We start from the raw sequence: 26,155 nt of genomic DNA on the forward strand, positions 1-26,155 counted from the left end.
AGAACAACTGATGTCTGGAACAAAATTAGTTGGTTTCATACAATGAGGTTAGAAGCATTCCTTCCTCTTCAATTTTCTCATAGTGTTTGTGTAGAACTGGTACTATTTCTTCCTTAAATGATTGGTAGAATTCACAAATGAAGCCATTAAAACTTGGAATTTTCTTTGTAGGAATGTTTTTGACTCTAAATTCAACTTCTTAAATATTTAATAGATATGATGCTATTCAGGTTACCTGTTTCTTCTTCTTCTTTTTTTTTTTTTTTTGGCCACGCAGCCTGTGGGATCTTAGTTCCCTGACCAGGGATTTGAACCTACAACCTCAGAAGTGAAAGTGCAGAGTCCTAACCACTGAACCACCAGGGAATTCCCAGAATATCTTACTTTTAATTAGGGTGTTTATTTCATTTGTACTTAATGAGATTATTGATATGTTTTGATTTAAATCTGCCATCATGGGGCTTCCCTGGTGGCGCAGTGGTTGCGAGTCCGCCTGCCGATGCAGGGGACGCGGGTTCGTGCCCCGGTCGGGGAGGATCCCACATGCCGCGGAGCGGCTGGGCCCGTGAGCCATGGCCGCTGAGCCTGCGCGTCCGGAGCCTGTGCTCCGCAACGGGAGAAGCCACAACAGTGAGAGGCCCGCGTACAGCATAAATCTGCCATCATGGTACTTTTTTTCTATTTGCTTTCTTTTCCTTTTCTTCTGCCTTCTTTTGGATTAATTGAATATTTTTTATGATCCCATTTTACTCCTCTGTTGATTTATTGGATAGAACTCATTGTTTTGTTATTTTAATGGTTGCTTTCAGGTTTATTGATTACATCTTTAGCTGACTTCAGTCTACCTTCAAATAATATTATGTCACTTCACACGTGGTATAAGAACCATAGAGTACTGGCAACAGAAGCAAAAATAATACAAGTTGGGAGTATATCCAACTAAAAAACTTCGGCACAGCAAAAGAAATAACCAATAAAATTAAAATGTAACTCCAGAATTGGAGAAAATATTTGCAAATCATATATCTGATAAGGAGTTAATATTCAAAATATATAAAGAACTCATAACTCAATAGCAAAAAAATAAACAATCTGATTAAAAAATGGTCAGAGGAACCAAATAGATATTTTTCCAAAGAAGACATATGAATGACTAGCAGGTGCGTGAAAAGGTGTTCAGCATCACTAATAATCAGGGAAATGCAAATCAAAACCACAATGAGATATCACTTTTTTAGAATGCCTGTCATCAAAAGGATGTAAGATAGCAAGTGTTGGTGAGAATGTGGAGAAAAAGGAACCCTTGTACATTATTGATGGAATGTAAATTAGTGCAGCTAAATTTATGGAAAAGAGTATAGCAGTTCCTCAAAAAATTAAAAAAATAGAACTACCATATGATCTAGCAATCCCACTTCTAAGTATATATCCAAATGAAATAGAAGCAGGATGTCGAAGAGATATCTGTACTCCCATGTTCATTGCAGCATTATTCACAATAGCCAAGATACAGACACACACACAGACACACAGTGGAATATTATGCAGTCATGAGAAAGAAGGAAATACTTCCATTTGTGGCAACAGGGGTAGCATTGAGGGCATTATGCTAAGTGAAATAAGCCAGACAGAAAAAGATAAATACTGCATGGTTTCGTGTATGAGAAATCTAAAAAAAAAAGCAAACTCACAGAAAGAGTAGAAAAGTTGTTGCCAGGGCTTACAGATCAGGGAAATAGGAAGAAGTTGGTTAAAGGGTACAAACTTTCAACTATAAGATGAATAAGATCTGCAGATCAAATATAAAACATGTGACTATAGTTTATAACACTGTATTGTATAATTGAAATTTGCCAAGAGAGTAAATCTTAAATGTTCTCACATACAAAAAGAAAGATAAATATGTGAGGTGATGGATGCATTAATTAACTAGATGGGGGGATCCTTTTGCAATGTGTATGTACATCAAATCACCACAATGTACACTTTAAATATCTTACAATTTTATATGTCAGTTATACCTCAGTAAAGCTGAAAAAGAAAACCTTATGGTAGTATGCTGCCATTCCCCCCATTCTTCCCACTGGGCTATTGTCATATATTTTATTTCTACATATATCACACAGTTTATTTTTTAAAATATAACAGCTTTATCAAGGTAGAATTCACAAAGCATACACTTCACCCATTTGAAGTATACAAGTTAACCATGTTTTGTATATTCATCGTTGTACAACAAACACTACAGTCAATTTTAGAACGTATTCATCACCCCAAAAAGCAACACTGTACCTGTTAGCAATCACTTTCCATCCCTTCCAATCCTCTTCCCCCCAGTGCTTGGCATTTCTAATCTATCTGTTCCTTTAGATTTGCCTATTCTTGACATTTCATATAAATAGAATCATACAATATGTAGTCTCTTATGTTTGGCTTTTTTCACTTAGCATAATGTTTCAGGTTAATTCATATTGTAGCATACATCAATATTTGATTCTTTTTTTTTTTCTTTTTCTTTGTGGTACACGGGCCTCTCACTGTTGTGGCCTCTCCTGTTGCGGAGCACAGGCTCCGGACGCGCAGACTCAGCGGCCACGGCTCACGGGCCCAGCCGCTCCACGGCATGTGGGATCTTCCTGGACCGGGGCACGAACCCGTGTCCCCTGCATCGGCAGGCGGACTCTCAACCACTGTGCCACCAGAGAAGCCCTGATTCTTTTTATTGATAAATAATATTCTATTGTATAGATATAGCACATTTTGTTTATCTGTTCATCAGTTGATGAACATTTGAGTTGTTCGCACTTTTGATTATTGATAATGCTGCTATGAATATTTATATACAAGTTTTTGTGTGGATGTAAGTTTTTGTTTATCTTGGATCTATACCTAGAGTGGAATTGCTGGCTCATATGGTAACTCTATGTTTAATTGTTTGAAAAACTGCCAGACTGTTTTCCAAAGTGACTATCATTCTACATTTCCACCAGCAGTCTATGAGGGTCCCAACTTCTCCACATCCTTGCCAACATTTGTTATTATCTGACTTTTTGATTCTAGTCATCCTAGTGGGTATGAAGTAGTCTCTTGTGGTTTTTATTTGCATTTCACTGATATGACTAATGATGTTGAGCACCTTTTCTTGTGCTTATTGGCCATTTGTATATCTTCCTTGCAGAAATGTTTACTCATATCCTTTGCTAATTTTTGATTGGATTGTCGTTTTATTATTGAGTTGTAAGAGTTCTTTATATATTCTGGATATAAGTCCCTTATTGTATATATGATTTACAAATATTTTCTACCATTTATTGGGTTGTCTTTTCATTTTCTTCATATATCCTTTGATATTACATGTTAATTCCCTTCCAGAAGGATGACTATTTAGCTTTTTTTCCTTTTCCTTCTATAAACATGGACACTTCCCTACTTCCCCTCACCCAGTAAGGTTATAACATAATTTTAGTTAGATCAAAATGATTATGACTATCCATGCTACACAGAACTGAGCATGCACAACTTTCTACATTTTTCCCCCAGAATTAATAACTTTTTTTGTGTGTGGTTTACCTTGTACTTTCACTAATTCAAGCATAGACATTTTCACCAATTATATAAATATCCTTTCAGTATATTCTAAATATCCTCTCAGTATTCATTCATTCACTTCAGGTACTCAGTCAATTTCAACCTCTGGAAGATGTCTCTCCCACAGGTTTCAAACTTGTTCCAATCTGGATTGGTTACCTCTCTTTCGCTAGAATACAGCTATGACCCCAGATTTCTCTTCATCATCATTGTTTGTCTTTCCTGTGTTGGATCTCTCTTTTTTTAGAAAAATGTTTGTTTATTTATTTTATTTTTGGCTACATTGGGTCTTAGCTGCAGCACGCAGGATCCTCCACTGTGGCGCGTGGGCTCCTTGTTGCAGCACATGGGCTTCTCTCTGGTTGTGGCCCACATGGTCAGTAGTTGTGGTGCATGGGCTTAGTTGCCTCTCAGCATGTGGGATCTTAGTTCCCCGACCAGGGATCCAACTCACATCCCCTGCATTGGAGGGTGGATTCTTAACCACTGGACCATCAGGGAAGTCCTGGATCTCTTGTTTTTTATATCCCAAGTCTTCCTCTGTTTTCACTTACTCTCTTCTTTTCATGGAGCACAGTTTTTAGTAACTCTTTGAGAAAGAGTGAGACTTTATATGTCTAAAATGTTTTCTCATTTCCTCATGATTGATTGATAGTTTTGCTGAAACTAGAATTTGTCAGGAAGTAATTTTTCTTCAGAATTTAGGAGGCATTTCCCCACTGTCTTGTAGCTTATAATGTTCCTATTGAGAAGTTGAAACCATTGAGACTCCTGAATTTTGGATATGACTGACATATTTTCCCCCTCCATTCTCTGGAAGCATGTAAGACCTTTTGGTTTCAGCATCTTTAGAAAGTGAAAATAAAAATTAAATAAAATCTGAAATCTTCAGAAAATTTGCAAGTACATTACAAAGAACTTATTTTCCTGAAAATTTTAAGAGTTAGTTGCTGACATGATGCTCTGTCACTCTCAAATACATTAGTATTTCTTACAACAAGGATATTTTCCTATTCAACCACAGTAAACCTTCAAAATAAGGAAATTAACGATAATACCATTTAATAACATTTAATCCTCAGACCTCATTCAAGTTTTGTCAATAATATCCCTTATTATTATTTTTTAAGATGTATTTATTATTTATTTATTTTTTTAATTTTTGGCTGCATCGGGTCTTAGTTGTGGCATGTGGGATCTTTGTTGAGGCATGCGGGATCTTTTGTTGTGGCACACAGGCTGTTGCGACGCACAGGCTTCTCTCTAGTTGTGGCATGCAGGCTCCAGGGCATGTGGGCTCTGTAGTTATGGCACGCGGGTTCCAGAGCGTGTGGGCTCTGTAGTTTACAGCATGCAGGCTCTCTAGTTGAGGCGTGCACGAGCTTAGTTGCCCTGCGGCATGTGGGATCTTAGTTCCCTGACCAGGGATCGAACCGGCGTCCCCTGCATTGTAAGGTGGATTCTTTACAACTAGACCACCAGGGAAGTCCTGCCAACAATGCCCTTTATAGAAAAAGGATTCAGTTAAGAATCAAGCATTGCCTTTAGTTTTTGTATCTATTTAGTCTTCAGTCATGACCATGACACTTGAAAATTACGGGTATGTATTTTCGCTCAATTTGGGTTTGTCTGATGTTTCCTCATCATTAGATTCAGGTAATATTTTATTATAGGAAAGAATTAATTATCAGATTATACCTGAGAGCAGTCTCTTTGTTGTCACCTTGTGTAATGTGTAGTATTACACAGTCATACATATTCATGATTTAGTTTCTCTGGCTATAAGAATTAGTAATATACCATTGACCCTTGAACAACATGAGGCTGAAGGGTGCTGACCCCCTGCAAATTGAAAATCCTCATATAATTTTTGACTTCCTCCAAACTTAACTATTGATAGCCTACTGTTGACTGGAGTCCTTACTGATAACATAAACAGCTCATTAATACATATTTTGTATGTTATATATTTTTATACTGTATTCGTACAATAAAGTAAGCTAGAGAAAAGAAAACATTATTAAGAAAATCATAAGGAAAAGAAAATACATCTCCGGTACATATGTGCATTTATTGAAAAAAATCTGCATTTAAGTGGACCCATGCAGTTCAGACCTGTGTTGTTCAAGGATCAGCTGTACATGTTTTTGCATTAGACTGTTTCTGGTTATATTAAGAAAGGAATATCAATTTAGCCAACTAGCTCTCTGGGAAGTATCTGTGATTAAATAACCAGCTGCTGTAATCAGTTTGACTGTCAGATTTTAGAAAAGCCCAGTGGGCTAAGTGTAAGGTAATTCTGTAAACTGAGAATCTGGAATCTTTTTTCCAGTCTAGAAAAGGCAATCTGTAACTAGCTCCATAAGGTTTTTATGGGCCAGTGTTACTTCCCACCCTTTTTAGTTTTGGAGGGATCAGTCATAGCTGTACATTTTTTACTTAACCAGCACATCTGTCCTTTGTGGAGGCTTTTTAAAAAATACTTTCCACACCTGAAACTAACACAATGTTGTAAATCAACTATACTCCAATAAAACATTTTAAAAAAAGGAAAAATATAAAGTAAAAAAAGTACTTTTCAGATGAGATGCACAATATATTGACTTGATAACATAATTCATGAATTTCAGTATTCCTTATACTGTTTCTCAGTTGCTGTTTCCTTAACCATCTGGAGATATATTTTAAATGAGGCTTTTCCTTCATTTAATATAAGCATATATATATATCTTAAATATATTTACTAAATTAGTTCAGACTTGTGCTGGTTAAATTGCATTATTTGCTTAAACTTCTGAATGAACTAAATGTTCTCTGAAAATTTCCAGTATGGAATTGTTTGCCTAAGGTGAATTCTAATTTTTTTCTTTAAGAATATTGATTTTATAAAATGCATATTTTCTGATCATAAGTATTCATTGAGAATAAAACTTAAATTTATTATTTTAATTAATCCAAATGTCTTTTCTTTTTATGCAGTGTTTATAACCTTACAATTTAATGTATTGCGTTAAGAATGTTTGTGTTTTCCATTATAAATATCCAAAATACTTCCTGCAACATTTGAAAACTTTGATATCAAAGAATTTTTTTCTAGTTTTTACCCAAGTTTCTTTGCTTTGTTTTGAATAACTTTTAATTTTTTCCAATTGATTTCAGACTGCCATATAGAGTATGTAGTACATGGCTCCTTCTTTAATTAATTCAACAAGTTATTTTACCAAGCATTGTAATGAGTGCTAGGGATACAGTAAGAAGTGAATCTCTAACCCAAAGGAATTTATAATTCATTTTGAGATTTTGGTTAAAAAAAAGCAATTACAGCATAGTATTATCAGGAACTGTAAGGTATCTGATATTCTACCCTACTTGCAAGCTAACAAGTTAGCCTGCCACAGTTTCATAAATGCTGACAGAAGACACAGACTCCTAGATCAGAGAGAAAGGACTTTATACCCACAATAGCAATATCCAGAGTATCAACATTTTCTTGCACTGATTCCCCAAACTCCTTTTCCCACAGGGCGATGTGAAGAGGGCTAGGTGGTACCTGCACATACAGAGTTTTACAGGAGAGAATTGCTGATCTTAGGGAACCTGAATCTCTTATAATGGGCGGTAAGCATAGTTGCCTGCTATTATGCAGGGAGGCACCATCTTTATCTTCTGAGACTGTAAGCAAACCTGCCCTTTGCTGTAGAAGGAGACACTATATCTTTCAAGGCTATTCACTATATAAACATCCTTGAAAAGTCTGTCCAGAACAAAGGCAGTCAGTGCCTTTGCTTATAAGATATGCAAAAGGCCAGTAGAGAATTTTCTCCCAGTTCTCCACGAAGAAACCCTTTTCTTGGCTTTGAAGAAGCAAGCTGTAAAGAGACTGTATTAGTGTTCTATTGCTGCATAACAAATGACCTCAACTATAGCAGCTTAAAACTACACATATTTATTATCTCACAGTTTCTGTCAGTTAGGAGTCTATGCATATCTTAGCTTGGTTCTCTGCTTAGGGTCTTACAAACTGCAGTTAAGGTGTCATTCAGGGCTGGATACTCATCTGGAATACTCACCTAGGGAAGGGTCTGCCTCTCTGCTCATGTGGTATGGGCAACACTTAGTACCTTGCAACTGTAAGATTCATTGCTATTTACTTTTTCAAAGCCATTAAGGTAGGAAGAGATTGGAAGGAGAGACAGAGAAAGAAGAAACAGGAAATCACTAGTGATATAAGAGGTTAAGAGAGTACCTGTGTAAATATAGTAAGACAACTCCTCCACAGCAGGATTTCTCAAACTTGGCACTGTTGACATGTTGGGATGGATAATTCTTTTACTGTTCTGTGCATTCTAAAATGTTTAGCAGTATTCATAGCTTCTACCCACTAGATGCCAGTAGAATCCAATTGTTATACCCAATTATTACAGCCAGAAATGTATTCAGGCATTACAACAGTGAACACCCGTGTGATGACCACTCAGGTAAAGGAACAGATATTGCCAGTACTTCAGAACTCCCCTTCTGTTCCTTCCTGTTCATTATTCTCTACCTCCCTCCAAAAAGAAACCACTTTTTATTAATTACTTTTTTGTTTTTCTTTATAACTTAGTTTTACTTGTTCTTTTAAAAACTTTAAATGTAAGGAATCATTCAGTGTGTATTTTTTATATCTGGCTTCTTCTATCCAACATTGTGTTTGTAAGATTATTCATGTTGTTGCATGTAGCTGTAGCTCATTTATTTCCATTGCTATATAATATTCCACCGTATGAGTATGCCATTATTCAGTTCACTGTTGTTGGACTTCTGAGTTGTGGGCAGGTCTTGGCAATTAGAAATAATACTGCTTAATCATTTTATACCTGCTTCTTAATAAAATTTTGGACATATTTTTATTGGGTACATAGGAATGGAACTTCTGAGTCTTGAGGTGTATCTTCAACTTTAGTTGAACTTTTGGCAAACATGATGTTTGCCAAAATGTTTTTCAAAATGATTGTACTAATTTACAGTCCCATCAGGAGGGTATGAGAAGTCCCATTGCTCTTATCCAAAACCTGATATTGTCAGTTGAAATATCTTAGCCATAGTGGTTGGTAGATAGTAGTATTTCATTTTGGTTTTAATTTGCATTTTCCTGTTAATGAGGTTGAACACCCTTTCATATGTATATTGACCATTTGACTATCTTCTTTTGTGAAGATCTTGCCCATTTTTCTATTGAGTTATCTTTTATGATTTGTAGAGCTGTTTATATAAGCCCTTTGTTGCTTCTGTGTTACGAATATCTTCTCCCACTTTGTAATTGACTTTTTTTGTTCAGTATTGTGGGGTAGACATTGTTGGTGTGCCACCCACATCCCCTTGGCATTCACTTTTGCGTATGGATGGCATCTCACAGCAAGCAAGCTGAAACTTTCTGCCTGAGGACTTTCTCTGGCCACAGGAGAGACTAGAGAGTAATCAGGGAGTTGCTGACCCAGTGATAGGTCTTGATGAATACTGAGCTGAAGTTGGTGAATAAATGCCCCATTTTCCTTACCTCTGGAAGTAGTTTCTGAAGCTTACTTTACACTATCTCTCAGAGGTCTCCAGCAGGATTGAGCCACGGAACCATACACTGGTAACCGGATCATCATTACATCCTATATTGATGTTCTTCCCTTGCCTCCTTACTTCCCCACTCTTCTTGCCTATACTTCCTGGAATTACTTTTCAAATAAATTATTTGGTTTCTAAAAATTGGTTTTTGGAGAACCTATCCTGTATCAGTGGTGTCTTTTGATGAATAGAAATTCTTTTTTTATGATTCATTATTTTGTATATATTATGAAACAATCACCACAGTAAGTCTAGTTAACATCCATCCCCATGCATAGTTTTAAATATTTTTCTCGTGACGAGGACTTTAAGATCTACACTCTTAGTAACTTTCAAATATGCAATACAGTGTCATTAACTATAGTCACCATGCTGTATATTACATCCCCATGACTTACTTATTTTATAGCTGGAAGTTTGTACCTTTTGACCTTCTTCTCCCATTTTGCCTCTCCCCCACATCCTAACTCTGGCAACCACCAATCTGTTCCCTGTATTTATGAGTTTGGTTTTTTGTTTGTTTTTAGATCCATGTATAAGTGAGATCATGTGGTATTTGTCTCTGTCTGACTTATTAGAAGTCTTTAATTTAAATGTAGTCTACTTTATTTTTTTCCTTTATAGTTAGTGTTTGTTGTATTCTGCTTAAGAATTCTTTACCTACCCCAGTGTCTTGATTGTACCCATGGGACTTTAATTTATGGAGATCACTGAGTGATGACATGGAGAGGCTAATGCCATTTAAAGGCTATATGTGTATATATATATATATATTTTTTTTTAATCTAAATTTATTTATATATTTATTTTTGGCTGCATTGCATCTTTGTTGCTGTGCGCAGGCTTTCTCTACTTGCGGTGAGTGGAGGCTACTCTTTGTTGTGGTGTGCGGCCTTCTCATTGCGGTGGCTTCTCCTGTTGTGGAGCACAGGCTCAGTAGTTGTGGCACATGGACTTAGTTGCTCCGCAGCATGTGGGATCTTCCCGGACCAGGGCTCGAACCCATGTCCTCTGTGTTGGCAGGTGGGTTCTTAACCACTGCACCACCAGGGAAGTCCAAAGGATATTCTTATTACTTACAATTCCTGAGAGAAAGAAGTACGTCATGCAGAATTACATGGGGAGGTACCAGGATTACTCAGGAGGTGGAGGACTGGGGGGAAAATATTTCAAAACCCTAAATTACTGCAGTAGTAGGAACTTGTTAGGTGAAAACGTCCCCTATTTAGTAAGAAGCAAAACACAGATGGTGGGATTTGTGGTTGGAGTATTTGTAATGTGATTTTTGTGTGCCCACAAAAACCAGACCATGAGGGAGATGTAAACAACTTGGCCATTAGTTTGAACCTGTGATTAATGTGTGCTAAATCATCAATTATGAAACTTATAAAGGTTTGGTTAGAATATCCAAGGTAATGAAGATACTCTTCTTTGTTATATTCCAGATGCTTTATTGTTTTATGTTTAGATTTACAGTCCACCTGGAATTGATATTTGTATGTGGTGTGAAGAAGGGGCCATATTTAATTTTTTCTTGTACGGATTCATAATCGTATTGGTACCATTCATGGAGAAGACTTTCCTTTGCCTACTGCTCCACAGTCAACCTTTGTCATAAATCAAGTGCCCATATATGATTTTCTTTCTAGACTCTATTGTATACCATTGGTCTCTCTGTCTGCCCTTGTGCTGATACCACAGTTTCTTAATTACTCTATTATAAGTTGATATTCATTAGAGTTAGTCGTTCCATGCTGTTCTTCTTCAAGAGTATCTTGGCTATTTTTGGAAGATGTTCTCCTTTAGTAATAGTGATGATAATTGTCTTATGTTCGGTGAATTTTATTTATTTTTAATATTCCAGTTAGTTTCAGAAATTCATTATAAGAGAGCATGAGATAACTTGTTTTGGGGCTAACAACATTCATTTGAGTATTTCTTCTAAATTGATCCATATAGTCTTGGAAAAGTCCAGGTATTGTGCAATGGGGATATAGGTTAGGAGGCTTCAAAGAGAAATCGCTCATAGCAATACAAGCTTACCTCAGGAAACAAGAAAAATCTCAAATAAATAACCTAACATTACACCTAGAGCAACTAGAGAAAGAAGAACAAACAAAACCCAAAGTTAATGGAAGAGCAGAAATAAATGAAATAGAGACCAAAAAAACAGTAGAAAAGATCAACCAAACTAAAAGCTGGTTCTTTGAAAAGATAAACAAAATTGATAAATCTTTAGCCAGACTCATCAAGAAAAAAAGGGAGAGGGCTCAAATCAATAAAATTAGAAATGAAAAAGAAGTTACAACCGACACCACAGAAATACAAAGGGCAATAAGAGACTACTACAAGCGACTATATGCCAATAAAATGGACAACCTAGAAGAAATGGACAAATTCTTAGAAAGATAAGAAATGGACACATTCTTAGAAAGATACAATCTCCCAAGACTGTACCAGCAAGAAGTAGAAAACATTAACAGACCAGTTACAAGTACTGAAATTGGGCTTCCCTGGTGGCGCAGTGGTTGAGGGTCTGCCTGCCGATGCAGGGGACACAGGTTCGTGCCCCGGTCCGGGAAGATCCCACATGCCGTGGAGCGGCTGGGCCCATGGGCCATGGCCGCTGGGCCTGTGCGTCCAGAGCCTGTGCTCCGCAGCGGGAGAGGCTGCAGTGGTGGGAGGCCCACGTACCGCAAAAAACAAAAAAACCCCCAAAAAACCCAAAAAGTACTGAAATTGAATCTGAGATTAAAAAACTCCGCTCAAACAAAAGTCCAGGACCAGATGGCTTCACAGGGGAATTCTATCAAACATTTAGAGAAGAGTTAACAGCTGTCCTTCTGAAACTATTCCAAAAAATTTCAGAGGAAGGAACACTTCCAAACTCATTCTATAAAGCCACCATCACCCTGATATCAAAACCAGACAACAATACCATAAAGAAAGAAAATTACAGGCCTGTATCTCTTATGAACATAGATGCAAAAATCCTCAACAAAATTCTAGCACACCAAATCCAACAATACATTAAAAGGATCATACACCATATTCAAGTAGGATTTATCCCAGGGATGCAAGAATTTTTCAGTATCCACAAGTCATTCAGTATGAGATACCACATTAACAAAATGAAGAATAAAAACCATGTGATCATCTCAATAGATGCACAAAAAGCTTTTGATAAAATTCAACATCCATTTATGATAGAAATTCTCCAGAAAGTGGGCATAGAGAGAACCTACCTCAACATATTATAAAGGCCATATATGACAAATCCACAGCTGGTGAAAAGCTGAAAGCATTTCCTCTAAGATCAGGAACAAGACAAGGATGTCAACTCTCACCACTTCTGTTCAACATCATTTTGGAAGTCCTAGCCATGGCAATCAGAGAAGAAAAAGAAATAAAAGGAATCCAAATTGGAAAAGAAGAAGTAAAACTGTCACTGTTTGCAGATGACATGATAGCAGACATAGAAAATCCTGACGATACTAGAGCTCATCAATGAATTTGTTAAAGTTGTAGTATACAAAAGTAATACACAGAAATCTGTTGCATTTCTATACACTAACAATGAAAGTTCAGAAAGAGAAATTAAGGAAACAGTCCCATTTACCATCACATCAAAAAGGATAAAATACCAGGAATAAACCTTTCTAAGGAGGCAACAGACCTGTACTCCAAAAACTATGAGACACTGATGAAAGAAACTGAAGATGACACAAACAGATGGAAAGATATCCATGTTCTTGGATTGGAAAAATCAATATTGTCAAAATAGTTATACTACCCAAGGCAATCTGCAAATTCAGTGCAATCCTTATCATATTACCAATGGCATTTTTCACAGAACTAGAACAAAATTTTTAAAATTTTGTATGGAAACACAAAAGACCCCGAATAGCCAAAGCAATCTTGAGAAAGAAAAGTGGAGCTGGAGAAATCAGGTTCCCTGACTTCAGACTGTACTACAAAGCTACAGTAATCAAAACAGTGTGGTACTGGTACAAAAATAGAGATATATAGATCAATGGAACAGGATAGAAAGCCCAGAGATAAACCCACGCACTTATGGTCAATTAATCTATGACAGAGGAGGCAGGAATATGTAATGCACAAAAGACGGTCTCTTCTGTCTTTTAATAATAAGTGGTGCTGGGAAAACTGGACACCTACATGTAAAAGAATGAAATTAGAATATTCTCTAACACCATATAGAAAAATAAACTCAAAATGGATTAAAGACCTAAATGTAAGACCAGGTACCATAAAACTCTTAGAGGAAAACATAGGCAGAACACACTTTGACATAAATCACAGCAGTATCTTTGTGGATCCATCTCCTAGAGTAATGGAAGTAAAACCAAAAATAAATAATGGGACCTAATTAAATTTAAAAGTTTTTGTGCAGTAAAGGGAACCATGAAAAAAAAGACAACTTACAGAATGGGAGAAAAATATTTGCAAATGATGCGACTGACAAGGGATTAATCTCCAAAATATACAAACAGCTCATACAGCTCAATATCAAAAAACAAACAGCTCCATCAAAAAATGGGCAGAATGGGACTTCCCTTGTGGTCCAGTGGTTAAGAATCCACCTTACAATGCAGGGGATGCCAGTTTGATCCCTGGTCAGGGAACTAAGATCGCACACGCTGCAGGGCAGCTAGGCTTGCACGCCACACCTAGAGAGCCCGTGTGCCGCAACTACAGAGCCCATGCTCTCTGGAGCCCATGCACCACAACTACAGAGCCCACATGCTCTGGAGCCCACACGCCACAACTAGAGAGAAGCCTGTGCACTGCAATGAAGAACCTGCATGCTGCAATGAAATATCCTGCATGCCGCAACTAACACCCAACACAGACTAAATAAATAAATAAATATATTTTTAAAAAATGGGCAGAAGATCTAAAAAGACATTTTCTCAAAGAAGACGTACAGATGGCCAAAAAGCACGTGAGCGTTGCTAATTACGTTGCTAATTAGAGAAATGGAAATCAAAACTTCAATGAGGTATCACCTCACACCAGTCAGAATGGCCATGATTGAAAGTCTACAAATAATAAATGCTGGAGAGGGTGTGGAGGAAAGGGAACCCTCCTACACAGTTGGTGGGAATGTGAATTGGTACAGCCGCTATGGAGAACAGTATGGCGGTTCCTTAAAAAACTAAAAATAGAGCTACCATATGATCCTGCAATCCCACTACTAGGCGTATATCTGAAGAAAAACAATTCAAAAAAGATACATGCACCAAGGGACTTCCCTGGTGGCACAGTGGTTAAGAATCCACCTGCCAGTGCAGAGGACATGGGTTCGAGCCCTGGTCCGGGAAGATCCCACATGCCGCAGAGCAACTAAGCCTGTGCGCCACAACTACTGAGCCTGTGCTCTAGAGCCTGCAAGCCACAACTACTGAAGCCCACGCACCTAGAGCCCGTGCTCCGCAACAAGATAAACCACTGCAATGAGAAGCCCATGCACCGCAACAGAGTTACCCCTACTCGCTGCAGCTAGAGAGAGCCCACGTGCAGCAGTGAAGACCCAATGCAGCCAAAAATAAATAAATAAATATTTTAAAGAAAAAAAAACAAAACAGTAGCCAAGACATGGAAGCAACCTAAGTGTCCATTGACAGATGAATGGATAAAGAAGATGTCATGTATACACACGCATACACACACACACACACACACACACACAATGGAATATTAACCATAAAAAAGAATGAAATTACGCCATTTGCAACATGGATGGACCTAGAGATTATCAAGATAAGTGAAGTAAGCAAGACAGAGAAAGAAAAATACATATGATATCGCTTATGTGGAATCTAAAGAATGACACAATGAACTTATTTACAAAACAGAAATGGACTCACAAACATAAAAAACAAAATTGTGGTTACTAAGTGGGAGAGGGAGAGAGATAAATTAGGAGTTTGGTATTAAAATATACACATTAATATATATAAAATAGAAAACCAGCAAGGGCCTACTTATAATAGCACACGGAACTATACTCAATATCTTGTAATAACCTATAATGGAAGAGAATGTAAAAAAAGAATATGTATTACATATTATTTAATCTTTATATATTCTTGATATATTTATATATTTGTAAAACTGAATCACTTTGCTGTATACTTGAAACTAGTATAACCTTATAAATCAACTATATTTCATTAAAAATAAAACAGCTCTATATCAAGCATATTACATCATAATTGTAATATCCTAAAACTCCTTGTCAGTATTGGTAAATTAGTCCATTCACAAACATTCATCATTTCCCCAGGTTTAGTACCAGTGTTTGGCTTTGGAGATGGTATGATTTGATTTTCAAAAAATGTATTTATAAAATTTAGAATGTTGATGTTGCTTTATTTTGAAAAACTATAATTAGTTTGGACCACTGGAATTATGAAAATTGTTTTACTTGCATAAACAGGAACCAATGAGGGAAATTCATGTTCTATAACTATCTGGGAGGTTTGGATTCAGTTTTTCAAGTATCATCCATTTATCAGTGTCTTTTCTGCATTTTAAAATTAATCTTAGTCTCTTAGTGCTGGTCAGTATTGAATTGTATCTCCTGTTGCTACTGTGGGTTAAGCTGGACACAAAGGGTTTTATATAGAAATGAAAGTTGGGTACAGTGAGGTGAACTCTTCTCACTGTCAGACTCACAGGAGACTAGTGCATTAGGCTTATCATGATGGGTCAGTAATTTGTAATCATTGTCTAGGCTGTTATCCTGCCTAGGTTGATAAATAAAAATGTATGGGAAATGTAAGTGTAGAATGTTCAAGAGGAAAACCCATTAATGTGTTAAATATTTATGGTGTCCACATTTGGATTTTTATCTTAATAGATTAATGCAGCTGAATCAAAGATAACAAATTTAATATACCTAAAACATACCTTGGAACTCGTGGATCCTTTAAAGGTAATTTTTATGTGTATATGTTGTTTAAAACATGTCTAGCATCAGGTTTTTAAACTTTTTGTTTTGAAAAAATTTCACACAGTAAGTTGCAAGAATAGTATAGTGAATTCTCATATTCTCTCTCTTTCCACACACAGCACACACACATATTATTGTCCTTATTATTACCTTACTGAACTATTTGAGAATAAGTTGCAGTACCTAAATACTAAAGTGCATATCTCCTAAGAACAAAGATGTTCTCTTGCATAACCACAATATGATTTAAAAATTCAGGATATTTAACATTGGTAAAATACTATTAAGTTGACCCTTGAACAACATGAGGGTCAGGAACATCAACACTGCGTGTAGTGGAAATTCTGCATATAACTTATTGTTGGCCCTTTGAATATTTAGTTCCTCCACATCCACAGTTCCTCTGCATCTGCAGTTCCATATCTGCAGATTCAACTAACCGCAGATCACGTAGTACTGTGGTATTTATTGTACTATTGAAAAAAATCCACCCATAACTGGACCCTCACAGTTCAAACCCGTGTTGTTCAAGGATCAACTGCATATTATATATAGCCTATATTCACATTTTTTCAGTTGTCCTAATACTGTTCTTTATGGTATTTTTTTTTTTTTCCTGGTACATGATCCAGTCAAGGACCATGCATTGTATTTAACGTCATGTTTCTTTACACTTTTTTTTTTTTTTTTTTTTTGCGGTATGTGGGCCTCTCACTGTTGTGGCTTCTCCCGTTGCGGAGCACAGGCTCCGGACGTGCAGGCTCAGTGACCATGGCTCACGGGCCCAGCCGCTTCGCGGCATGGGATCTTCCTGGACCGGGGCACGAACCCATGTCCCCTGCATCGGCAGGCGGACTGTCAACCACTGCGCCACCAGGGAAGCCCCTTTACACTTTTTTAAAGTGAAAAGTTTCTCAGCCTTTCTTTGCCTTTTGTGATATTGACATCTTGAAGAGTAAGGGTCAGTTTTTTAAAAAAATATCTTTATTGGAATATAATTGCTTTCCAGTGTTGTGTTAGCTTCTGTTGTGCAACAAAGTGAATCAGCTATAAGTGTACATATATCCCCATACCCCCTCCCTCTTGTGCCTCCCTCCCACTCTCCCTATCTCACCCCTCTAGGTGGTCACAAAGCATCGAGCTGATCTCCCTGTGCTATGCAGCAGCTTCCCACTAGCCATCCATTATACATTTGGTAGTGTATATATGTCAGTGCTACTCCCTCTCTTGGTCTCAGCTTCCCCTTCCCCCTCTCTGTCCTCAAGTCCATTCTCTACACCTTTATTCCTGCCCTGCCTCTAGTTTCATCAATACCATTTATTTAGATCCCATATATGTGTGTTAGCATACGATATTTCTTGTTTTCTTACTAACTTGCTTCACTCTGTATGACACTCTAGGTCCATCCACCTCAGTACACATAACTCAATTTTGCTCCTTTTTATGGCTGAGTAATATTCCATTGTGTATATGTGCCACATCATCTTTATCCATTCATGTGTTGATGGACATTTAGCTTGCTTCCATGTCCTGGCAATTGTAAACAATGCTGCAGTGAACATTGTGGTGCGTGTATCTTTTTGAATTATGGTTTTCTCAGGGTATATGCCCAGTAGTGGGATTTCTGGGTCATATGGTAATTCTATTTTTAGCTTTCTAAGGGACCTCCATATTGTCCTCCATAGTGGCTGTATCAATTTACATTCCCACCAACAGTGTAGGAGGAAACCTTTTTCTCCACACCCGCTCTAGCATTTATTGTTTGTACATTTTTTGATGATGACCATTGTGACCAGTGTGAAGAGATACCTCATTGTGGTTGTTTGCACTTCTCTAATGATTAGTGATGTTGAGCATCTTTTCATGTGTTTCTTGGCAATCTGTATGTCTTCCTTGGAGAAATGTCTATTTAGTCTTCTGCTCATTTTTGGATTGGGTTCTTTCTTTTTTTGACATTGAGCTAGAGAGCTGCTTGTATATTTTGGAGATTAATCCTTTGTCATTTGCTTCATTTGCAAATATTTTCTCCCATTCTGAGGGTTATCTTTTCATCTTATTATGGTTTCCTTTGCTGTGCAAAGCTTGAAGTTTAATTAGATCCCATTTGTTTACTTTTGATTTTATTTCCATTACTCCAGGAGGTGGGTCAAAAAAGATCTTGCTGTGATTTATGTCATAGAGTGTTCTGCCTATGTTTTCCTCTAAGAGTTTTATAGTGTCTGGCCTTACATTTAGGTCTTTAATCCATTTTGAGTTTATTTTTGTGTATGGTGTTAGGGAGTGTTCTAATTTCATTCTTTTACATGTAGCTGTCCACTTTTCCTAGCTCCACTTATTGAAGAGCCTGTCTTTTCTACATTGTATATTCTTGCCTCCTTTGCCAAAGATAAGGTGACTGTATGTCCGTGGGTTTACCTCAGGGCTTTTGGTCCTGTTCCATTGATCTATATTTCTGTTTCATACCAGTACCATACTGTCTTGATTACTATAGCTTTGTAGTATATCTGAAGTCAAGGAGACTGATTCCTACAGTTCTGTTTTTCTTCCTCAAGATTGCTTTGGCTATTCGAGGTCTTTTGTGTTTCCATACAAATTGTCAGATTTTTTGTTCTAGTTCTGTGAAAAATGCCATTGGTAATTTGACAGGGATTGCACTGAATCTGTTGATGCTTTGGGTAGTATAGTCACTTTCACAATATTGATTCTTCCAATCCAAGAACATGGTATATCTTTCCATCTGTTTGTATCATCTTTGATTTCATTCATCAGTGTCATATAGTTTTCTACATACAAGTCTTTGGCCTCCTTAGGTAAGTTTATTCCTTGGTAATTTATGTTTTTCTTGCAATGGTAAATGGGAGTGTTTCCTTGATTTCTCTTTCTGATTTTTTGTTGTTAGTGTATAGGAATGCAAGAGATTTCTGTGCATTAATTTTGTATCCTGCTACTTTACCAAATTCACTGATTAGCTCTAGTAGTTTTCTGGTAGCATCTTTAGGATTTTCTATGTATAGTATCATGTCATCTGTAAACAGTGACAGTTTTACTTCTTATCCTATTTGGATTCATTTCATTTTTTTTCTTCTCTGATTGTTGTGGCTAAAACTTCCAAAAGTATTTTGAGTAATAGTGGTGAGAGTGGGCAACCTTGTCTTTTTCCTGATCTTAGAGGAAATGCTTTCAGTTTTTCACCATTGAGAATGATGTTGGCTGTAGGTTTGTCATATATGGCTTTTATCATGTTGAGGTAGGTTCCCTCTATGCCCACTTTCTGGAGAGTTTTTATCGTAAATGGGTGCTAAATGTTGTCAAAAGCTTTTCCTGCATCTATTGAGATTATCATACGGTTTTTATACTTCAGTTTCTTAATATGGTATATCACATTGATTGATTTGCATATATTGAAGAATCCTTGCATTCCAGGGATAAACCCCACTTGATCATGGTGTATGACCCTTTTAATGTGCTGTTGGATTCTGTTTGCTAGTATTTTGTTGAGGATTTTTGCATCTGTGTTCCTCAGTGATATTGGCCTGTAGTTTTCTCTCTTTGTGACATCTTTTTCTGGTTTTGGTATCAGGGTGATGGTGGCCTCGTAGAATGAGTTTGGGAGTGTTCCTCCCTCTGCTATATTTTGGAAGAGTTTGAGAAAGATAGGTGTTAGCTTTTCTCTAAATGTTTGATAGAATTCGCCTGTGAAGCCATCTGGTCCTGGACTTTTGTTTGTTGGAAGATTTTTAATCACAGTTTCTATTTCAGTGCTTGTGATTGGCCTGTTCATGTTGTCTAATTCTTCCTGGTTCAGTCTTGAAAGTTTGTGCATTTCTAAGAATTTGTCCATTTCTTCTAGGTTGTCCCATTTATTGACATATAGTTGCTCGTAGTAGTCTCTCATGATCCTTTGTATTTCTGCAGTTTCAGTTGTTACTTCTCCTTTTTCATTTCTAATTCTGTTGATTTGAGTCTTCTCCCTTTTTTTCCTGATGAGTCTGGCTAATGGTTTATCAATTTTGTTTATCTTCTCCCAGAACCGGCTTTTAGTTTTATTGATCTTTCTATTGTTTCCTTCATTTCTTTTTCATTTATATCTGATCTGACCTTTATGATTTCTTTCCTTCTGCTAACTTTGAGTTTTTTTGGCTCTTCTTTCTCTGATTGCTTTAGGTGTAAGGTTAGGTTGTTTGTTTGAGATTTTTCTTGTTTCTTGAGGTAGGATTGTATTGCTATAAACTTCCCTCTTAGAACAGCTTTTGCTGCATCCCATTGGTTTTGGGTCGTCGTGTTTTCATTGTCATTTGTTTCCAGGTATTTTTTGATTTCCTCTTTGATTTCTTCAGTGATCTCTTGGTCGTTTAATAACATATTGCTTAGCCTCCATGTGTTTGTATTTTTTGCAAATTTTTTCCCATAATTGATATCTAGTCTCATAGCATTGTGGTTGGAAAAGACACTTGATACGATTTCAATTTTCTTAAATTTACCAAGGCTTGATTTGTGACTCAAGATACGGTTTATCCTGGAGAATGTTCCATGAGCACTTGAGAAGAAAGTGTATTCTATTGTTTTTGGATGGAATGTCCTATAAATATCAATTAAGTCCATCTTGTTTAATGTGTCATTTAAAGCTTTTCTTTCCTTATTTATTTTCTGTTTGGATGATCTGTTGATTGGTGTAAGTGGGGTGTTAAAGTCACCTACTATGATTGTGTTACTGTTGATTTCCCCTTTTATGGCTGTCAGCATTTGCTTTATGTATCGAGGTGCTCCTATGTTGGGTTCTTAGATATTTGCAATTGTTAAATCTTCTTCTTGGATTGTTCCCTTGATCATTATGTAGTGTCCTTCCTTATCTCTTGTAATAGTCTTTATTTTAAAGTTTATTTTGTCTGATATGAGTATTGCTACTCCAGCTATCTTTTGATTTCCATTTTCATGGAATATCTTTTTTCCATCCCTTTACTTTCAGTCTGTATGTGTCCCTTGTTCTGAAGTGTGTCTCTTGTAGACAGCATTTATATGGGTCTCATTTTTGTATCCTTTCAGCAAGTCTGGGTCCTTTGGTTGGGGCATTTAATCCATTTACATTTAAGGTAATTATTGAAATGTTTGTTCCTAGTACCATTATCTTAATTGTTCTGGGTTTGTTCTTGTAAGTCATTTCCTCCTCTTGTGTTTCTTGCCTAGAGAAGTTCCTTTAGCATTTGTTGTAAAGCTGGTTTGGTGGTGCTGAATTCTCTTAACTTGCTTGTCTGTAAAGCTTTTGATTTCTCCATCGATTCTGAATGTGATCCTTGCTGGGTAATCTTGGTTGTAGGTTTTTCCCTTTCACCACTTTAAATATATCTTCCCACTGCCTTCTGGCCTGTAGAATTTCTGCTGAAATATCAGCTGTTAATCTTATGCGGATTCCCTTGTATGTTTTTTGTTGCTTTTCCCTTGTTGCTTTTAATATTTTTTCTTTGTGTTTAAGTTTTGTTAGCTCGATTAATATGTGTCTCGGCATGTTTCTCCTTGTTTATCCTGTATGGGACTCTCTGTGGTTCCTGTACTTGGGTGGCTATTTCCTGTCCCATGTTGGGGAATTTTTCAACTATAATCTCTTCAAATATTTTCAGCCCCATTTCTTTTTTCTTCTTCTTCTGGGACGCCTATAATTTGAATGTTGGTGTGCTTAATGTTGTCCCAGAGGTCTTGGAGACTGTCCTCCATTCTTTTCATTCTTTTTTCTTTACTCTGCTCTGCGACATTTATTTCCACCATTTTATCTTCCAGCTCTCTAGTCCATTCTTCTCCCTCAGTTATTCTGTTATTGATTCCTTCTAGAGTGTATTTTATTTCAGTTTTTGTGTTGTTCATTAATGTTTGTTTGCTCTTTAGTTCTTCTAGGTCCTTGTTAAACGTTTCTTGTATTTTCTGTCTTCTATTTTCAAGATTTTGGATCATGTTTACTATCATTACTCTTAATTCTTTTTCAGTTAGTTTGCCTACTTCCCCTTCATTTACTTGGTCTTGTGCATATTTATCTTGCTCCTTTGTAATATATTTCTCTGTCTTCTTATTTTGTCTAATATACAGTATTTAAGGTCTCTTTTCCCTAGGCTACAGGGTCACAGTTCCTCTTACTTCTGTTCTCTGTCCCCAGTGGTGGTGTTGGTCCAGTGTCTTGTGTAGGCTTCCTGATGGGAGGGACTGGTGCTTGCATTCTAGTGGGTGGAGCTGCGTCTTTTCCCTCTGATGAGCAGGGCCACGTCAGGTGATTTGTTTTGGGCTGTCTGTTAGCTTAGTATGACTTGACGTAGTCTGTGTGCTGCTGGGTGGGTTTGTGTTCCTGTCTTGTTTGTTGTTTGGTATGACATGTCCAGTGCTGGGAGCTGCTGGCACTTGGGTGGACCTGGGTCTTGGATTCAGATAGAGGCCTCAGTGAGAGCTCTGGGCAGTTAATCTTCCCTGGGACCGGGAATTCTCTGGTGGTCCAGCATCCTGGACTCAGTGCTGCTACTCCAGAGCCTCAGGCCCATCTTCTGGTTGAGGAACCAGGACACTGCAAGTATCTCGTCCTGGCAATAAAGGGGATGAAAAAAAAAAAAAAAAGACTAACAAAATCCCAGACAAATGGTAAAAAGTAAAATCAAACAAATGGAAACAGAAACAAGGAAACATGCTGCACACACAGAAAAGAAACAAAAACAGAACCAAATAAATCAAATAGCAAGAGAACAACCAGACAAACAGAAGAACCAAAGAATGCAATCAAACAATTAAGAGGAAAGCTGACAAAAACCCAAAACCAAAAAATAAAACTGAAGCAGAATTCTAACTGAAGAATGAAGCAAAGAAACAAAACAAACTGACAAAAATGATATTAAAAAAAAAAGAAAAAGAGAAAAGGGAAAAAAGACAGAACAACAGAAAAGCAATGTAGAAATAAAAATATATTTTAACAAATAGAAAATATATTAAAGAAAAAAGGCAAACAGAACCCTGGAGAAATTGTAAAAACAAAATCAAACAAACAAAAACAGAAACAAGGAAACACATACACACACGTGCAAGAAACAAAACAGAGCCAAATAAAACAAAAATCAAGAGAACAACCAGAGAAATACAAGAACTCAAAAATGAAATCAAACAATTAGGATTAAAACTAACATAAATACATAACCTAAAAACAAAAACAAAACAGTGTGCCAATGAAGAATAAAGCAAGGAAACAGAATAAACTGATAAAAATGATTTAAAAATAATAAAAAGGGAAAAAACACAGGCAACAGAAAAACAAAGTAGAAATGGAAATATAAAAAAAAGAAAAACAGAAAAAAATATTAAAGAAAAAGAGGAAGGAAGAAAATAAGGGAAAAGAACACAGAACAACATAAAAGCAAAGTAAAAATAGAAATGTATAAAAAAATAAAAATATTTTATAAACCATGGAGATCCCAGAAGACTGAATTTAAAAAACAAAAAACTAAAACAACAACAAACAAAATGAAAGAAAGAAAAAAAAGCTAGAGGCAACAACAGAATGAATCAAAATGTAATAAAATTAATAGTAATAATTATGTTTTCCTGGAGTCTCCGCTGTTAGTGTCCTTACATGCTGTGAGCCACAGCTCACCTCTGCCTCCCCAAGAGGCCCTCCTCTGCCTCTGGGCTGGTCTCTGGACCTGCTGTGTGCCCTGTGGGGACCACTCTATCTCTGATCTGGCCCAGTTCCTGCGTGTGCTTGCCCCCAAAGTCCACAGCTGCCAGAGCTAGACCGTTTTCATTTGTGGGAACACTCATTATCTACTCAGATATTCCATAAAAACAGGGTCTTCCTAGCTGATCGTGGGGGTTTGATCTGCAGCTTGTACAACTGGTAGAAAGATTTTAGATCTTCTTCCTTAGTCACCCCATCCCTGGGGTTCAGCTTTGGTTTTATCCCCACCTCTGCATGTGGTCCACCTACAGGAGTCTGCTCCTGAGGCTGCCTTGGAGCTCTTGGTCTGCCCCTGTGAGGACTAGGTGCAGAGGTGGTATGACTGCTTGGATCACAAGAGCCCTGGCGGTGCCAAATGTGCAGGAAAACCAGCGGCCACAGGTGCCGGGTCAGTTGTTTAATAAGATATTCCTCAGTTTGCATGATTGTTTCCTCATGATTAAATTCTGCTTACACGTATTTGGCAATAATACTCTATGAGCAATGTTGTATCTTTCTCAGTGTATTACATCAGGAGGCACATGATGTCATTTTTCTTTCCCTTCTTGGTGATAATAACTTCGATTAGTTACTTCACTATAAATTTATAAGTAATTTGTGGAGAGATACCATGAGACTGTGTAAATATACTGTTTCTTGTCAAATTTTCACCCATTGATTTTGTTATTTATTAATGACTAACCTGAAGTAACTCCAATGGTTACAGAATGGTGATTTTTTTCATCTATTTTTAAATAGATGGGGGAGAAAAGGAGCATGTAATCATATAAATTTTTTGATTTGAAAAAGGGACAGGAAATATGTCATAATACTTAGAGTATTTATCTTTGGAAGGGTGGTAGAATAATGAGTGATTTAAATGTTTTTCTTTATGCTCTTATGCATTTCTAGTTTTTATTTGTATGTAAGTATTATTTTTCTATTAATAAGCAAAAAAGTTATTGCCATTGCCTCATAACAAAACTAAAATAGGAGGTAAAAGTCAGGTTACCTATGTTTTCTCTCTTTTCTGTTTATTCAAATAGTGATCACTCATAGTTTCAATTAAGCAAAATAAAATCCCTACTTTTGCCATATAAGAATGGAGAAGTTGCTCTGTTTACAAATATACAAAACACTTTTTTAGTTTAATGTATTAATACATTTAACCCAAATTTTGGAGTTATATGTAAAGTACTCTGAATGTACAATGATAACTGTTTAACTGCATTAATAAGTAGTTAATTAAACTAGTTAAGCTACATTAATAAGTAGTTTAATGTTAATGTTAGTTGGGCAGCAAGAAAAATAAAAGTCATAATAGTAAAGCAGTGGATGCCACTGTTTAGCCATGTGCTCTTTATCTGAAAAATGGGCCAGATACAATCTGTCTTCACCTGCATACCTAAAATTTCTGTTATGAGTATATAAATGAGAAGATGAAGCAAGAAAATACTTGGTAAAATGTAAAGTACCAAACAAGTCTAAAATGCTTTGTTTGAATAATGTCATAATTTATTATCCTTAACTATCTTTTTCTTTATTCTTTAATAGATTACTCTGAAGAACTGTAACACACCTTTATTAAGAGCTTACTATGGTTCCTTGGAAGATAAGAGGTCTTTGTCATTCAACTGTTAATAAAATAGCATATTATTTCTTTCTTCCTGATCATAACTGATTTTAAGAACTCTAATTATATTCTATAGAACAATTAATTGAGCTTTGGTTAACAGAAATTTTAAGCTGTTCATTAAAAATTTATTTATATATTATATTTTATAAATACCAATAAATAGGGTAACAGCACATTGAGGGTTTGTGTTAATGGACAATTATAATAGCATTAAAAATTGAAATCATAAAAAATTTTAATATTTCTTTTTAATTATTCTCCATGGAAAGACTTGCAAATATAAAAATATATTATTCTTTTGTGTTAAATCATGAAGGACTTAATGTAACCGAAAAATAGTCTATATGAATACTGAATAAGATCTAATTACAGTTTAATTTTAGTATTGCTTTTAGCAGTGGCACCTTGGTTCTTGAACAAAATGGCTTGTGATACTTAAAAGCTGTTATTTTATTGATTCAAGATTCACACCTTATGTGAGGTCACAAAATGAGGTTAATAAAACCGAATTATTACAGATAAATACAGAACAGAATACTGTAAAATAAAAGGTTAGGAAAATAGGTGTTACCAGACTCCTGGTCTGCATGATCACTGCACTTAGACACTGATGATTGAAATGTTCCTGTTATACTGTCTCATAATATGCTTAATCTCCCTTGCACCAGCTGAGGGC

The 26,155-nt window shown here is 36.5% G+C and overlaps 1 protein-coding gene across 1 annotated transcript in view; it reads left to right on the forward strand.

Moving 5' to 3' along the window:
- The window catches only part of MSH4 (mutS homolog 4), a 97,436-nt gene that overhangs the window by 28,778 nt on the left and 42,503 nt on the right, over nt 1-26,155 (forward strand). Inside the window, exons 9-10 of the mRNA XM_032640502.1 lie at nt 16,073-16,147; nt 25,398-25,462. Coding sequence (XP_032496393.1) covers nt 16,073-16,147; nt 25,398-25,462 — 140 coding nt within the window. The remainder of the gene's footprint in view (nt 1-16,072; nt 16,148-25,397; nt 25,463-26,155) is intronic.

This window comes from Phocoena sinus, chromosome 1 (genome assembly GCF_008692025.1).
Source record: "Phocoena sinus isolate mPhoSin1 chromosome 1, mPhoSin1.pri, whole genome shotgun sequence".
NCBI lineage: Eukaryota > Metazoa > Chordata > Mammalia > Artiodactyla > Phocoenidae > Phocoena > Phocoena sinus.